A 15,822-nucleotide genomic window follows, 5' to 3' on the forward strand; every position below is an offset into this window, starting at 1 on the left:
CTAAACACAATCGGAGGTTATTAGAAAAACTAAAAGGATAAAGTAGCATCTAAAAACTGAACAGCTCCTCTGGCTCTGCCCTGAACTAAACAGTGTGACATTTGGTTTTTCTGGTGAGAAAACTGTGACATTGGCTAAATATCTGTGTCAGTTTGAGCTGAACTCTGCTCCCCACTTCCCTTTAGTGCCTTTATTGATGCCTTTGTATGTGAAAACTGCTCCTGACTTTCCTCGTGTTTTATCTTTTGCACTTTGTAGCTGCATCAGCTGTTTTTCCCTGCAGGAAGTGAAAATGGAAAAAAGTGATCTGTTCTCATTCAAATTGGCAACAAATGAATGAGTAGAATTAATATTTGAGTACATTTGTAATAAATGTAACCGGAATTCAAAAAGAGCCTTTGATTGTGCTTTTGTATAAGACTCTTTGCATAAGGCAAAAAAAAAAAAAAAGTCACTTGTTGCTAACAAGTCACCAAGTTTGGTCTGTTTGACCAAACTCTAATAAATGCAACAGATCGAGTTCAGAGAAATAAACGTCTTGAACACGTTTGTCAGAGCTGGTTTTCTTGTTTTCATCTTCAAAACCAGTTTCAGTTAAGTCAGACTGATGCCAGCGTCGTTTTTGCACTTTCACAGCCTTTTCTTTACTTAATTGTTGCATTTCCAATTCAATCTGATTGTTTGTGTGGAACTAACTGAAATTAAAATGTTCTAGCAGAACAATGCACCTCGCTTGTTTTGGTTCTTTGTACTTGATTACTACACAAATAAGGAATTTTATTAGCTTATTGTATGATTTGGTTTTTATTGTAACGTAGAACACAGGATGTCAACAGGAAAGGATGTGGAAGATAAAACAATGGACAGAGGACATTTCTGAAAGATGGATGTTGAGTGAACATGAAGGTGTTTCCCACTGTTCAGATGGCTAAAAAGTGCAAATAAGGTGGAGGGGACCCTCAGTCTCTTGTCCCTCTGTGCTGCCAGCACCACTGTAACATTGTTTTCGTCACCATTTGAATTTCTCTGCGGTTGCTGCATCCTGTCTAATCCAGGTTTGAGTTGCCCCGATACCCTGACGGTCGGCCTGTGCATCGACACCATATCGCTGTTAAACGAAGTTTCTGCCTTCGTGTTCATCTGTGAATCAACACTCAGCCACAGTGGCTCTCAGGAGACTCAAGGCCCAGTATCATTTAGTTTGACAGGCACTGTGAAAAGCAAAAGTCCAAACTGCAGCTGCAGCTTCCAGGAAACCAGTAACGTTGGGCAGGACGTTCGTACTCGTGTTATTCTGGTTTACATTGTAAACCTCTGTCCTGGGCCTAGTTGAAGCCCTTTGGAAGCTATAGTGTGACACACAACATGTGAGCTTTTTGTGGCTGATGATGTTTGACTAAGACCATGAGGGGCTCTAATGACGTGGTCTCTCTGGTGTTTTGGTTTCTCCTCTTGCAGAGTGAACACATGGCGATGTGGTGATGTGGTGTCTCACAGGACGACCAGGCCTCCGCTTCTCTCTGCCAACGCTGCAGCCGAGGAGACGGACTCCAGCTGCTGGCCTGACCATTAAAGACGTTTGTCTGCTTTTTTCGTTCCTGCAGCGGAACATGTCGATACACAAGTGAAGGCCCACAAGCCTGAGGGTGAAGCTCTGTGGTGTTTGATGGGGAACAACTGAGCCAGAGACACCTGCTGCCACGGTGGAGCTGAAGCACCGCCTGAAAGAGAAACCTCTTCATGGTTAATCAAATCACTGATCTCCTTTAGTACAGCTAAGGACGGATGCCCGGCTTATAAACTCCATGAACCATGAATCTGGTTTAATAGGGCACAGACAGTTGGAGCCAGAATCTGAAATGACCCCTCAGTGGGCGACAAAGAGGCAGCAGCATGTGTACGAGTGTGTGGTTCTACATAAAAAGGGAACATCTGTAAAGTCTTTAAGTTGGAGGCATAATTAATACTTACAGCAACAAGATGCTCTTGTGTAACCTGACTTTAGGGCGAAGGCACAGCAGGTTGCAGCAACGGAAAGGTCCAGAAGTTTAAGGGAAGGATGTAATGTAATAATGAAAAGGTTTGAGCTCCAGCAGTGATGTGCAGAAAAGACAGAGCTTGTCGCAAATGTCTGAAAGCTAAACATGGCAGACAGTAAAGCCTCGTCCTTTCGCTCCAGCAGCCATGAAAGAGCAAGGTTTGATTCCTTTCCATGTGACTGATCTGTGCCACTTCAGATTTGGGTCATCACAAAAGCCTCAGTCCAAACAGCTGAGAGATCTGCTGCTGCTGCTGCCTCCTGCTGGACGATTGTAGCACAGCTGTACTGCAGGAACTGTACTGCGGCTTTAGACAGGACACTTTATTTTATAACCAGCTCTGGAGTTTGACCACAATGGCAAGTTTGTACATACAGGTACAGGTATTAAACACATATTTAAAACCCAGCATTTTATTCATGTTTAAATGTTTAAATAAAAATGGACACACAGTAATGGTTTGACAACCCGAAAATGATTTTATTCAATGTGTGTCTTCATTTCAGCATTTGGTCGTGTGAAATACATCACACTAAATATGTGCGTCACTGTAATTAGCTCAGGAAGAAAATGTTTTACCACAGGTCCATATGTAAGAGAAATTTGGACATTTTAGTTTCAAACTTTGATTTTGTCAAAGTCAATCCAAAAGTCATTGTAATCCAACAGTGCTGCAGTAAATGCTCCTTTATGAAGGGGATGATGTTCACTTTGTGTTCACACTCAGAGGAGTTGATTCAGTGTTTTGTGCTGCTGGTGACCTGTAGTGCAGACAGGAGGTGTAGTTATGTAGCCAGTCCTCACTGACATAGTTAATGTGGTGGACAAAATAGTAGAAAAAACTGTCTCATAACATGTTTCCACCCGAATAATCAACCCTAACATCAGATTCGGCTCTCGCTGCTGTAACCATTTGTTCTGCTCTTGATTTTTCACCTTCCAGCTCTGCAGGTTAAAGGTGGAAGTGGGTTATTTCTCTTAAAGCATTTCACTGCTGCATCCTAACACAGAGCTGGATACACGAAAGATTAAGACATGATTGTTACTATGAAGTGATTTAGAAATCTGCTGATAATATGAATATGTTTTTTTAATCTAAATTGATATTTTTGCTGTTATATTATTTATACTAAAGTAAACTACAATGTTTACTGTTTATGATAATTTTATAAGATTGTAAAAGTAGAATTCATGGCAGAGCTGCATTAGATTACAGCTTTACCTAATATATTAGCCTGTAAAACACAGATTAGCAGTAAAGACTGGCTTAGTTTTTGTTTAAAGAGAAGATAATTGAATAAAATTCTAAAATATAAATGATTGATGAATTCAAAATGTTATGGCTAGTAAATTAATTGAGAAATAAAAAAGATATTAATAGGAACGAATAAAGAAATTACAGCCCCTCATTCAAAAATAGAATACATTTAAATATTTAAAGGTATTATTGAGAAAATCTAAATAAACTAATGTAATTACAACATAGACTGTAAAATGTCTTTGATACAATAGAAAACATGAAAATATAGTACTGTTTGACAATTTTGTGGGTTTTATTGTTTATGTATCTATTGATTTATTTGAATGTTTGCTTTCCAATTGGGGCGGAACTTTTTATTTGGGGAGCGTTCCGAGCCGGATGTAACGACTGTGACACAGTAACTCGTCCATGTGTGTTTGTGAGTAGAGAGAGTGCTGTGACACGGTGTTTTGCTCTTTTTCAGCTCGGGTTAGATTAAGAGTAATGTAAGTAAAGCTCAGAGTGTCGCGATACCGTGTCGGAGTAGTTGGAAAAGTTTACTCTCTTTTTTGGAAATGTGCAGGTAGGTTGAACGTATTCGCACGTGAATAGCAGGACAACACAGTCATAAATGCGAAGGACAGCATCGAACTGTATTTGAAGATGTGTGTTGTGATTCTTTGCTACATGTCATAAATGTAATGTACACGGCATCGCATGCAACCTTTACTTTTTACAAGTCGATTTACTTCGGGACACGTGTTACTTAGTGAATCACTTGTGCCGCAGGCGGTTCACCAGATAGTGAATTACACACTTGTGATGGGGAAAACATCATGAGCCATGTGAAGTTCACAAAAAATGTAACAAATAAGCGAAGTAAAATACTTGGAATTGTGTTTGGCCACACAAGAAGCTCGTGTTTTGGTTCTTGAAATGCATCATTAAGTTTGTGGTTTTCTTGTTCGGCGTAGTAACAACCCATCGCTCTGAGCTGCCATGAAGGATTTGGAAGTGATGCTCAAAGGTCTGTCCATCGCTCTGCGGTCTCGCCCCACAGAGCCCACCTACCTGCTGGACATCGCCCTGCAGCCCAGCGGCCTCCTGGCTGTGTCCTGCTCCAACTTCACCATCCACCTTCACAACAAAGACTCACTGAAGCTGATGGGGGAGTATCAAGGCCACAGTGGGCCGGTTTGTGGACTCAAGTTCGCCCGTGCCTCCCCTGACCTCCTCTACTCTGGTTCTGCCGACGGGACTGTCCGGGCTTGGGACGTCCGCTGCCCCGGGACAGACGCAGCACAGGTGTTTCAAAGTGACCCATCACACACCTACTGCAGCTTCGACCTGAGCTGCAGCGACTTGCTCCTGTGTGCAGGCACCGAGCAGGTCAATGATGAGGACAGCTTTCTGGTTTTCTGGGATGCCAGGAAACCAAGTGGCGACCTTCTGGGGGTGTACTCTGAGTCTCACAGTGATGACATCACACAGGTGCGCTTTCATCCTCTGGACAAAGACCGCCTGGCATCTGGCTCCACGGATGGCCTCGTTAATGTTTTTGACTTGAGCCGAGGAGCAGAGGAGGAGGCGCTGCTGGCCACTTGTAACAGCGACTCCTCCGCTGGCTCGGTGTGCTGGTCCGGATCAGGCTACACCCAGCTGCTGTGTTTGAGCCACGATGAGGGGCTACACCTGTGGGATTTGAAGCAGCTGGACACAGAGGAGCCTCTCACCGTCTTCAGCACCTCTGATGCTCGCAGCCTGGCCCCCCTCCCTGATGGAGGAGGCGTGGATTACCTGGTGGGGGGGAGGTGGCTGGAGGAGGCCCAGAAGCTGCTGGTGGTCGGCGGGCGGAACAGCGGGGATCTCCATCTGATGGAGTGTGACGACAGGGGGCTCCATCTGCTGAGGAGTCTACAGAAGGGCCACTCCTCCACAGTGCGCTGCTTCCAGTGGGATGCGGCGGGGGAGGCTCTGGTCACCGGGGGAGAGGACGCTCAGCTTTTGCTGTGGACACCAGGAGGGGAGGAGCTCTCAGCTGGTAAAAGGGAGACCATGAAGAGCACGTCAGCTGTGAGATTAAAATCCAGACCACATAAAAAACACAGCTACGAGCGGTTGAAGAAAGCTTCCTAACAAAGACCGGACTTCTTCTACAAAACGTCTGCTACAAGGATGCTCAGAGAAAAGTGACTAAAGAAGGGCAGCCAGTGCTCCAGCATCTGGTTTGGATCCCATCGGGGCCAGACTCTCTGCTAACAGCACCACCTTGGTGTCAGGTGGTGTCAGGTTTTATGAGGTGAACGCATTATTGGTGTGTTTTAAGATTTGTCTGAACGAAAGTGAAGCAAATCTCTAGTTTCAGCTTCTCCAAAGGCGCGAAATTACTGCTTTTCTGCAGTATCGCATTTGAGGAAATGTGAGTGTGAAAATGACATTTTGACTTAAAACCATTATATATGTAGCTTGTATCAGCCAGCCGGTGGAGGAAGAGTTAAAAAAATGACTCATCTCACCTTACACCTTTAAATTATACATAAGAAAAATACTACTCACTGAAAAATACTACAAGTTCCAAAAGTAAAAGTGCTCTTTATGCAGTATGTTTAGTGTCACATTATGAAATTGTTGGATTACAGTTCATGTGCTTATCACTTTAATGTGACAGCTGGTAATGATGGAGCAGATTTTAATCACCTTATTAACTGTTTTGATGCTCATGTTTTTAATCTAATATTTATAATGTGAATTAGTTTTAGAATTACAGTGGCTGCTGAATTTGACATTAAAAGTCTAATTATACTGTATTTTGTTTGGATTAATGGAATTCAAAAAATCTGTCACAAGATTCCACTTTTATACCTGCAGAGCAACAGAAACATGGCTCAGTCGGAAACAAAATCTGGGTGTGTGTGTACTTGACTCATGGAAATCCATTTGAGAGACAGTAAAAAGTGACGACCCTTCGTGTTGTAACTTTTTTAAAGCTCTTTTAATAAAAAAAATACATGTCACATGATTTAGTAAGGAGCTGTTTTTACTTTTTGAAATGCAGGAAAAAGCAAAAATCGTGTCCTGGATTTACAGAGATTGCTGTTGTTTTCTTTAACTATAATCTACACTGGAAAGTTGCCATCAAACTGATTAGTTGACTGATAGTATTAGATTGTAGAATGTCCTGGAAACACAAAAACAGCAAAGGGGCTGCTTGTATATCTATCAATCTGCTGACCCTGCGATTAGCCTTCTGAACCACAGCTGCTGAAACTGATCCAGCTGGGATTTCCCGGCAGTTTTTCATCTTAAAATACGGAGTATTGTACAACTTTGCTCAAATGCGGATTGGTGTCATCATTTTGTGTATTACTCCACAAATGTATCCACCTGAGCTGCCGAGCACAGAGCGATCACACTGAGAGCAGCCAACGCTCTCAGATGCCATGGATGGAGTAACATGATTGTGGCAGCGCGTGTGTGTGTGAGTCAGGAGAAATCCTGCAGCGACTCAGGCTGCTAAAGCAAACTCACATTAGAGACTTTATGGTCCTTCAGTGACTCTTTATGGTGAGTCAGTGATCAGTGTACAAGAGTTTTTAATCATTGAACAACTTTATTGCTTTTAATGACTGGAAATGGACTCATGGCTGCGTGGTGATGTGTCATTTCATTACTAACTACATGTGAGCATGCAGCTCATTTTCCAGGAGAAAAGGCCTTAAAGAGAAGATCCAGATGGAGTATGAAGTGTTGTAAAAGTTACAAAGGAAACGAATCGGGTGCAGAACCACTAAAGCAAAACAATGATCCCAAATATCCGCAGTAAACTAGTATTATTTTTTTAAGCTCACGCTGAAAATATGTTTCCACACTTTTCTTCACTTTTTATAATTTTTTTAGAAATAATAAAACGTGAACCTTTATCGTCTAACGACTCTTACTTTTCTGTCCGTTTTAGAGTAAATGTTTAAAAATGATTCATTTTCCAGGAATTAACTTTATTGACCAGCTCCATGATTTTAAAGAACAAGAACAAGAGAAAAGTTTTTTAAAATCTATTTATTAACAATTACAATATCGTGCTGTTTTGTGTGTAGTGAAGTAAGTGTAGTGTAGTGACAATTATTTTTCTACTACACTTGGAACATCATAAAAAATAAATAGAATGTAAAATATTATCCATGTTATGTAGCAAACAACAGCGTATATAGCAGCTGATTAGAGCACTTTTCCTGAATATTCAGTGGGTTCACTGATAACTTGAGCTGAAACACTGCGACCCTCCTAAGCGCATCCATGCGCCCGTGGATTCATTTTCCACCTATGTATTATTGTTATGTAACTCTCCTCCTGGCTAATCCACGCTTCCTTCACACATCCTCACACGTTGGACTGAAGAAATGTACAGGAAACCCGGGTCAAATATACGGTCGAAGTGTAGGGCAGGGCTGCGGACAGGTTTAGCCTCATTCCAGCGCGCTGTGTGGTGAAAAGTCCTCACACACAGACACGGCTCTACGCTGTCTCTTTCCTTGTCCCTTCTCCTCCACCTAACCGGCGGAATCGGTGCCTCGTTTCCCTCCACGTTGACTGACAACTGCCACCGTCCAATCAGCACGTCCGACATTGCCCCCGACAGCCAATCACCGTCGTACGTCGCTCTGAGCCCCGCCAAGCACGCTGCGGTGCATGTCTGTTATGTGTGCCATGGTCTCAGCCCAGCAGTGTTGACAATAGGGTGAAAAGAAACATCCCCGAATCCGAAACGGGCCGAGGAAAACGCCAAAATCCGGGGGTTTGGGGAAGACACGCAATCGAAGCTTTAACGGGAATGTAATTGCGTGAACCTAGCCGTTATATATAGCCGTATTTTGTTATAAATGGGAGTTTGAGGATTATTCCGTTGGAAGGAAAACGGTACTCGTGGGTTTGGCTGTTTCAGGCCAAGATTTTCCTGCTGTTCCGCCGCTGCTTGGGAAACGCTCTTTGCACCGAGCTGGAGGTAGCCTTACAGTTAGCCCGGTAGATTTTCCCAAACATAGGATAACTTCTCGTCGCCGTCTCCGTTGCAAAGCGCAGAGGATCAAGGTAAAGTACTACGATTGGAGAGCTAAAGGCCTCTCGGTCGGCTGCAGCTTGTCGGGCTCGGGTCGGGACTCGGGACGGTGTGCGTTTCCCAGCCCAGTCGCTCTGTCAGTCTGTGAGCGCTAGCTAACGGTAGCAGCAATAGCACTGCCCCTGTATTTACATCTGGGATGATGGGTGATCGCCCAAGCCCGCCCAGGTAACGTTATCTTATTAGCACACATATCGATTTAGATTTGATATATCCACTGTTTTATAAAAGCCTCTTGTGTTTCGTCTTTGCACAGAAAGCTAGCTGGTGGAGGCTAACAAGCTAAGGCTACATGTTCAACTTGAGCTAACCCGCGATAGCCGCAGCACTAACGTTAGCTAGCTAACGTTACCTAAATGCCGTTTTCTCAAATAAAGCTCGATAACTTTGAATTAAGGCTGGATTGTCTCTATGACCATAATATTTAAATGTTTTGGGTGTTAAGATGAGACAACTAGCTAGCGGCAAAAGTGTTAAATTGAAACGCCTAGTGACGGTTGGTCGGGGAGCTAACATTGCTAGCTAGCTAACGTTATTGAGGTTATCGCGCTGTCAAGTTTTGAATATTATGCTTCTTGCTGCTGCCAGGCCCAACATGGCCAAGCTAACGCCAGCTCTCCTAAACAGCCTGATTTTTGACCTTATGCAGCTGAAGGCGTACTGCTGATAACAGTCAATGTGTAACACCGAATTGCATTGTAAATGGATATAATCTTTTATTGTGCTGATCGTTCCTGGCAGAACTCATGTCAGGACTGTTCACAGGCAGCTTTGCTCATAACTAAATGATGATGATGATGATGATGTGTAGGTCTGACTGGTGGAAAAAGAGACAGGTGAATCTGGCCTGATACAAGCTCAGCTTTTACAACTGTGACATGTGGGGAGATAATCTCAGTGTTGACTGGCCAAACCAACTCCTGCCTTTGAATATGCAGTCGGTGTGTGAACATACCATTATTGTTTAATGGTGACAAGGTAGTGACATGGATGATGAGGCAGAAACCCAGTGAGCGACAGATACAAAAAGACAAACCTAAGGGGCTGATACGAGTGCACGCCCTCATTCTGTCATCACAGACTTTAAGTTTGATTTCCACCTAACTGAATGGCGACAGCATGCCAGAGGCCAGGTGTGGCATTTTGTTTTACGTGTTACGGTATTTGTTGAGGTGTCCTTGTTTTGGTTTTTTAACGCTGGCTCATTTACAAGGTTTCTGAATGTCACAACCATGTTGAGGGAAGGACTGGCTCCGACTGAGCTCATCTAACAGCCAAAGTCTCCTGTGTTTATGGTGATGCTACTGTAGTAACTGCCTCCCTCTTATCAGCTCTGTGTGAATGTGTGTGCTTGCAAGTTGCTGAGTTCATTTGTTCCTCGCTGTGTGAACAGCACAATTATGCCATGAATGAATCACACCAATTAGATGTTCTGTCAGGTTGCAGCATTCAGTTAATAGTGGCAACAAGACTTTCTGAAGAAGTGAGGAGTAGAAGAAGGATTTCAAATGGCAGAGCTTGGAGTTATACACGTATGATTAGTGCTGGGATCACCTGTCCATTTACCAGTAGCTCTGAAAATTGGAAATGTAAACTAGCCTGCCCCCTTTGTGACGATATAGTGAAAGTAAGAGCTATGAATGTTATAATTAAACAAGAAACTAATTTGTTGGTTATTCGATAGGAAGAATAGTTGTTAGTTGTGTAGTATCAATAATCAGAGACACATTTCTGCACGTTTTCAATCAATTAAATCTTTAAATGACTTTTCTTTGTTATTTTCATCAAGATCTGGGAAAAGTTTGCGATATAGCTCACATGTACCTTCTTGCCTTTAAAAGTAGGGGTGCATTTATTTTAGCTGCTTGACTGTGGTATTCGCATTAAATGTTTTTTAGAGGTCATACCTGAGGTCAGGTGAATCATGCATACCTGAGCTTTGCGGCTACAGATCCTTGAGCTTATCACCTGACGGTCTTCTTTTTGTGTGTGTGTGTGCATTTGTTCCCTCACCCTGCCTTACCGTTGCATATTTGTTGACTTCCTGTCAAACAGCAGCTCCCCCCTCCCTCCCTCCTCTTCCTCCCTTTCTGTTGCCCTCCCTGTTGCTCACTGTGCCCCCTCCTCTCCTCTTCCTCCTTGGTCTTTAATTCCAGCCTGCCTGAGCCTTTTTGGATGTCATATGGCCTCTTATGTAAGAGGCATGGGAGGGGAATAGCTTTGATGCTTAGGTACCATACGGCTAACCAGCCATTGTAGACTTGCTTATCCTCGTGTGTATTGTGGTGGCACTGGAGAGTTTTCGCTGTTCACCGAATAGTCAAAGAAAGACAGAGAAAGAACGTGTGGGACTGATGGTTGTACATGGGGAGTTGAGTCCCCCTTTGCACGGGTAAGTCATGTTATCCTGTTGGTATGTTTTAAAGATTTTCCAAAAAAATAAAAAATTATCATTGGCGATAAATACAGTGAAGACATTGACAGCTCTTACAATTTGCTTATTGTTTGCAGTGCTGATGTAGCAGGAAGGAACCAGGGGTTGGTTGTTCTATATCACTGCAAATCTTTAAATTTAATGACTGAACTAATAGTTAAATTGTCAGTCTGTCTATATTTTTCTAATAGCCGTTTCAGCAGAAGGCTCAAGAGTTATAAGGAATTCTTACTTTCGATTGACTGAGGTAATATTTTAAATGTTTTATTTGGTCTAACCAGCACTAAAGATTTTCAATTTACTCTCATGCCAAAGAAAACTATTAAAGCCTCATGTGTGGGAATATAGAATTGTTAAATATTGGGAATGTATCCTTAAACCAATGACTAACATAGGGATTTGCTTATTAGAAGGTTTGCCAAATCATGTTGTTGTCACTCAACTAATAAGTCAAGCTTATTGGAGAAGATAGAATTAATTTTATAATTGAATAAATTAGAAAAGCGGCTAATCTGCACATTGGAGAAACTACAATCACAAATGGTAGTTTAATTAAAAGAGAACTAATAATTCCAGGTCTCTAACAGCATCTGCAGATAACATTTACACGTATGTATGAAGAAAACCCGTTAGTGCCTAAGTTAAACTTGGAATGTTTAACATTAGCTGCTTCTCGTAATTAGCATCAACGGTCTGGAAGAGTTTCCAGGAAGAAAACCATACCATCACAAATGTGTCAAAGAACCTGTACGTAACAACACTAGAAGCCAATTAGCCAGAGATAATCTCAGAGTCCAGGTGATTCCAGAGACATCGGCCTGCTCTGTGTCCAGTCGCTCTGAAACTCAGAAGCAGTTTGCAGGACAGACATATTTCAGAATCCCCTTTACCAAATCAATTCACTCAATTTGATTGAGTTCTCCCTGAGTTAAACATGTGTGGTTATGACTTTAAAAATCATCGATGTGGCTCCATTGCAGTTTCTAAATGCAGAGCAGAGCCGCTGTTGTAATCCAGTAAAACCAAAATTATTTATTTGTGACATTAATGAACTTGCGGGAAAATATGTAACCAAACAAATGGTGGCAGTAGTGCAGCACTTTACTCTAAGAACAAGGCTTAATTGTCTGCCCAGATAAAAACTCCCAATTTACCAACACTGTCCTCTGCTTATTATGTGATGAAGACATAAATCAAAGTCTAAACTGAACTAAACAGTTTGTGGGGTGGGAATGACAATGGTATACAGTTCATTTTTTGGTTCGCTTCTTTGTCCTCTACACAAGCCCGCTAGTGGGAGAATTGCTCTTGTTGCCTCCTTACAGTGGACGGAGTTTAAAACTTTTTTGCAAATGACCAGCGAGGCAGTGCACCTTGCTGTTGAGCACTGCAGATGAAGGACAGGTAGTGATGATCAATATAGGGACACAGTATCACAAGAGCTCAAAATTTGTTACATTGTTTGTGTTGGCTCAATCGATCAAGTGCCAACTTTAGTTGTTCATTAGTGTGAGATACCACAAGCAGAAGGGACAAAACAGAATATCTCTGTCTTCTTTTGCTGGCATTTCAGCAGACCACTGACAGAGGCTAACCTACATTAAGAAGAATAACAGTGGCATTAATGTTAAGAGGCACCAGTGTTTAATGTCTGGTTAATCCACAGCATAGTACAAGAAAAGCCTAGACTGTATACTAATGGAAGCTGATAAGGACGGTCAGTAGGATGCAGCAGATATGAGCAAGCCTTTCAGTTTAGTTGAAAAATAGCTCATCAGTTTAATGGAGACGTTGTCTTTGTATGACACCTAAACAGTGCTGTGCTGCAAAGTCAGAATTTGTTCACTTATTATGTTTTTCTCCACGATGACTTGTGTTCAGCCAGACTTGTATTTTACCACCCAACACAGCAGGAGATTAATTCAGAGTTACCTGCCAAACTGGCTACTGGGGAATTTAAATTTAGCAGCCAATGATTAGACCGATCATTGCTCAGCTGGAGGTATTTTCCCATCCTGGGGATGATTGTGATGCCCAGCAGAAGGTATTTTCACACAGATGGATCATTAACAGCTGTGTGGTTATGAAAGAGATGACATTGAGTTGCATTGACAGGTGACTTCCACGGATACAGATACAGATTAGTATCTGTAGGGTGTGGTGGTAGTAAATAAAAAAAAAACGGCCCCAGAAATGTCAGGATGTGATGATTGTTATTGTCTTGAGCAACTTGATTGTGTCAGTAGCATTTAGTTAGTATAAAAAGTATTTTAGTAATTTTAACTGTTTTTGACATAATATAAATGGATTAAAACAATTGTTGCAGTCCTAGTCCACTACAGCCACATTTCCAATAACAATAATGTTTGCATTTTGTTTTAATTATTTACTTAAATTATGAAAATACTCACAATCAGTTCAGTCAATACCAGGTAATTGTTGGAGCCTAAGACACGTGTTTAATAGTGAGGATCCTGCAGGGTTTTATTGTGGAGGTGCCCTGTCTCATCTGAGACGAAGAGCACATCTGCTTATGTCAGGTGATAATATTACATTTAGTGTAGGTGTAATATTAAAAGATGTTTGGTGGTGGTTGATTTTAAACATCCTGTAGTACTTTTACTGGTAGAGCTGATGTCACTGACATCACGTGAAACTGAGAACTTCTTTTCTTGCCTGATAGGAAATTGGAGCACTAACCATGTTTGCTAGGGAAACCTAGGTGCATCTGGTAATGTGTTGAAATTTCCAACTCCTAATAAGTGTTTGAATGATAAATTAATTTAAAAGAAAAGCCTGTCTATAGATTTTTCTTAACTTCTGCCTTATTCTGATGTTTTCAAATCAAATTAACAAAAAGCTCTGCTCATTACTACTGTTGTCATTGTTGATTACTTTTCTCCACTCGTATTGCATCAACACGCTGATGGTCTTGAACCACAGATGGACATGCTGCCTCTCAGCAAACATTAATCACTTTTGAAATGACAGCAGAGTGGATATGATGATGAATAGCCTCAGAGAGCTTGTAAAAAGCTTTCTGCTGTCAGCAAGTGCCGTCCAAATCCTCGGGCAGCAGGATGATGATGATGATGTGGATGTAGTTGCACTGAATACCGAGCTTGTCCCGGTGCCTCTCCTCTCCTTGTTTGTCTGCTCTGGCCACTCTGTTTTAAGCGAGGCCTGCTGGACATACTGTATGACGGCCTGTGTGACTTTGCGTTCGAATAGCAGAAATCCAGCCAGGGCAGAGTACGGCTTGGAGCCTTTCATTCACATCTTCTTACGTAATGAGAGCTGTCATGCAGCTGAGTTAGTGTGGCCATGAATACAGTTTTCATCCTGTCCTAACTAGGGATGTCATGAGAACTGATATTTTGGTACTAATAATGTGAAAATGCAATGGTAGCTGTATTTTGTGGCTAGAAGTAGCATAGTAGCTGTGGTAGGTGCTGGACAGTGTGATTTCTCTGTCTTTGACGAGGCAGCATTTACATTTACAGGTGTAATCTGACATTAAAGACAAAACCAAATGCCATAAAGTTTAAATTTATTACATTAGTTTGTTTTACTTTAACTTGTTTTTAGAAAATTTTGAACATGTTTTAAAAATTGAGAACTAAAAACTCCACCTTACAAAAAGACTGAGAGGGAGACCAAAGAGGAGGTTTATGGATGTAGTGAGGGAGGACATGAAGTTAGTTGGTGTGAGAGAAGAGGATGCAGAGGATAGAGTTAGATGGAGGCACATGATTCGCTGTGGTGACCCCTGAAAGGGAACAGCCCAAAGGAAAAGAAGAAGACAAAAGGACTGAGACCTTTGCAATAATTGCAGCTGTGAAATCTTCCCAAACTTCACGTACTTTGGCTTGTACAGTTTTATCCCGTTCTTCCTCACATTTCACTTTCTAAAGCAGATGGGCAATGTCGGGGAACCGCCATCTTCATGTCTCTCCACAGATGTCCGTTTTTCTAAGTTTGGACTTTGGTCAGGACATTAAAGGACAGACTTAAAGGTTACCTGTGATTGAGTCCCCTTTTGGTAACTCCGTTTGGCTGAATGGCAAACTATGAGGGGTTCTGGTTGTATGAAAGGTTTTGTCTTTCACTGTTTGGTGCAGCTTTAGAAATGGTTTTATATCTTTGCTATTATCTGATCCACCTCCCACTAAAGTCTATTGTGGAGGTCTACAGAGAGTCTGTCAGACTTCACCCCCTGGTTTATGTCCCATGCAGTGTGACTGGTGGGACCTTTTGTAAACGAACAGGTTGACTCCAGTCAAGAAAAATGAAAATACGATGCATCTGACCAGTTTGGAGTCTCATCAAAGGCTCTGAAATTTCGAAAGATTTGATTTATTTTGTAAAAGTTAAATGTTTTGAAAGAGATTTTTTTTTTCAAAATGACAGTTTTTGAATTTAATGTTGCATAGGAAGCTCGCTAACACAGCAATTTAATGAGATTTGTTTTCCTTCTGTTATTTCCTATGTGACAAATAGGTGCACAAATACGTCAGTTTTTAAAGCTGCATTTGAAGGAAATTGCTGAAATTGTAATGTATCCAGTGACATTGATTTTTAAACTTTGCTGCTCAACTGATCTGTCATCAGAAGGGTCTTTGTACTCATGGCATTTCCTCATGGCTGTTCTTTAAAAGGACTTGTGTCGTTAGTACCTTGAGCAAAAAGTGTGGCGGGTGCTTGGTTTTGTTGTTACTGCCTGAGCAGTTTTTGTGTGTGTGAGATTAACTGACAACACAGTGCAGTGGATGTTTCCTCAGCTTCCTCCCACTGTGGCAACAACTTGCAGCTGTAAATTCAGCTCAGCTGTTGTAGGTGGATGCTGGTGTTTTTGTTTTGTGTGCGAGTGTGATGGTCCACTGGCAGGTAGGAAGGTGGTGTGTTTGTGTACTCTAACCAGGCATCAGCTGAGACTTAAATAGTCCCCCATGCTGGGAAAATGAGGCTGTCTGCTTTGGCTGTTGTTAGACAAAGA

The 15,822-nt window shown here is 42.0% G+C and overlaps 2 protein-coding genes across 8 annotated transcripts in view; both read left to right on the top strand.

The window, feature by feature from the left end:
• Positions 1 to 1,485: 1,485 nt before the first annotated feature.
• wdr89 (WD repeat domain 89) lies at positions 1,486 to 6,706 on the top strand. Of its 2 annotated transcripts, none has more exons than XM_067478877.1 (2): positions 1,486 to 3,944; positions 4,254 to 6,706. In XM_067478877.1, the coding sequence occupies exon 2, from the start codon at positions 4,279 to 4,281 to the stop codon at positions 5,413 to 5,415; it is 1,137 nt and encodes a 378-aa protein (XP_067334978.1). In that variant the 5' UTR covers positions 1,486 to 3,944; positions 4,254 to 4,278; the 3' UTR covers positions 5,416 to 6,706. The 2 variants fall into 2 exon arrangements, with proteins under 2 accessions (XP_067334978.1, XP_067334977.1); XM_067478876.1 differs by having other exon boundaries at positions 1,487 to 3,862; positions 4,254 to 6,705.
• A 1,265-nt stretch (positions 6,707 to 7,971) lies between these two features.
• ppp2r5eb (protein phosphatase 2, regulatory subunit B', epsilon isoform b) overlaps positions 7,972 to 15,822 on the top strand; it is a 38,190-nt gene continuing 30,339 nt past the window's right edge. For 2 of the 6 annotated variants that reach the window (XM_067478865.1, XM_067478866.1), the window contains exon 1: positions 7,972 to 8,560. In XM_067478865.1, coding sequence (XP_067334966.1) covers positions 8,532 to 8,560 — 29 coding nt within the window. In that variant the 5' untranslated portion in view covers positions 7,972 to 8,531. Of the gene's footprint in view, positions 8,561 to 8,623; positions 10,785 to 15,822 lie in introns of those variants that run through there. The other 4 variants (XM_067478868.1, XM_067478867.1, XM_067478863.1 and 1 more) reach the window with 2 other exon arrangements.

The sequence above is a fragment of the Channa argus genome, chromosome 16 (assembly GCF_033026475.1).
Source record: "Channa argus isolate prfri chromosome 16, Channa argus male v1.0, whole genome shotgun sequence".
NCBI classification, from domain to species: domain Eukaryota; kingdom Metazoa; phylum Chordata; class Actinopteri; order Anabantiformes; family Channidae; genus Channa; species Channa argus.

Excerpts from the sequence above, each read along its gene's own strand:
- wdr89 (XM_067478877.1), top strand. The coding sequence starts at position 4,279 with ATGAAGGATTTGGAAGTGATGCTCAAAGGTCTGTCCATCGCTCTGCGG.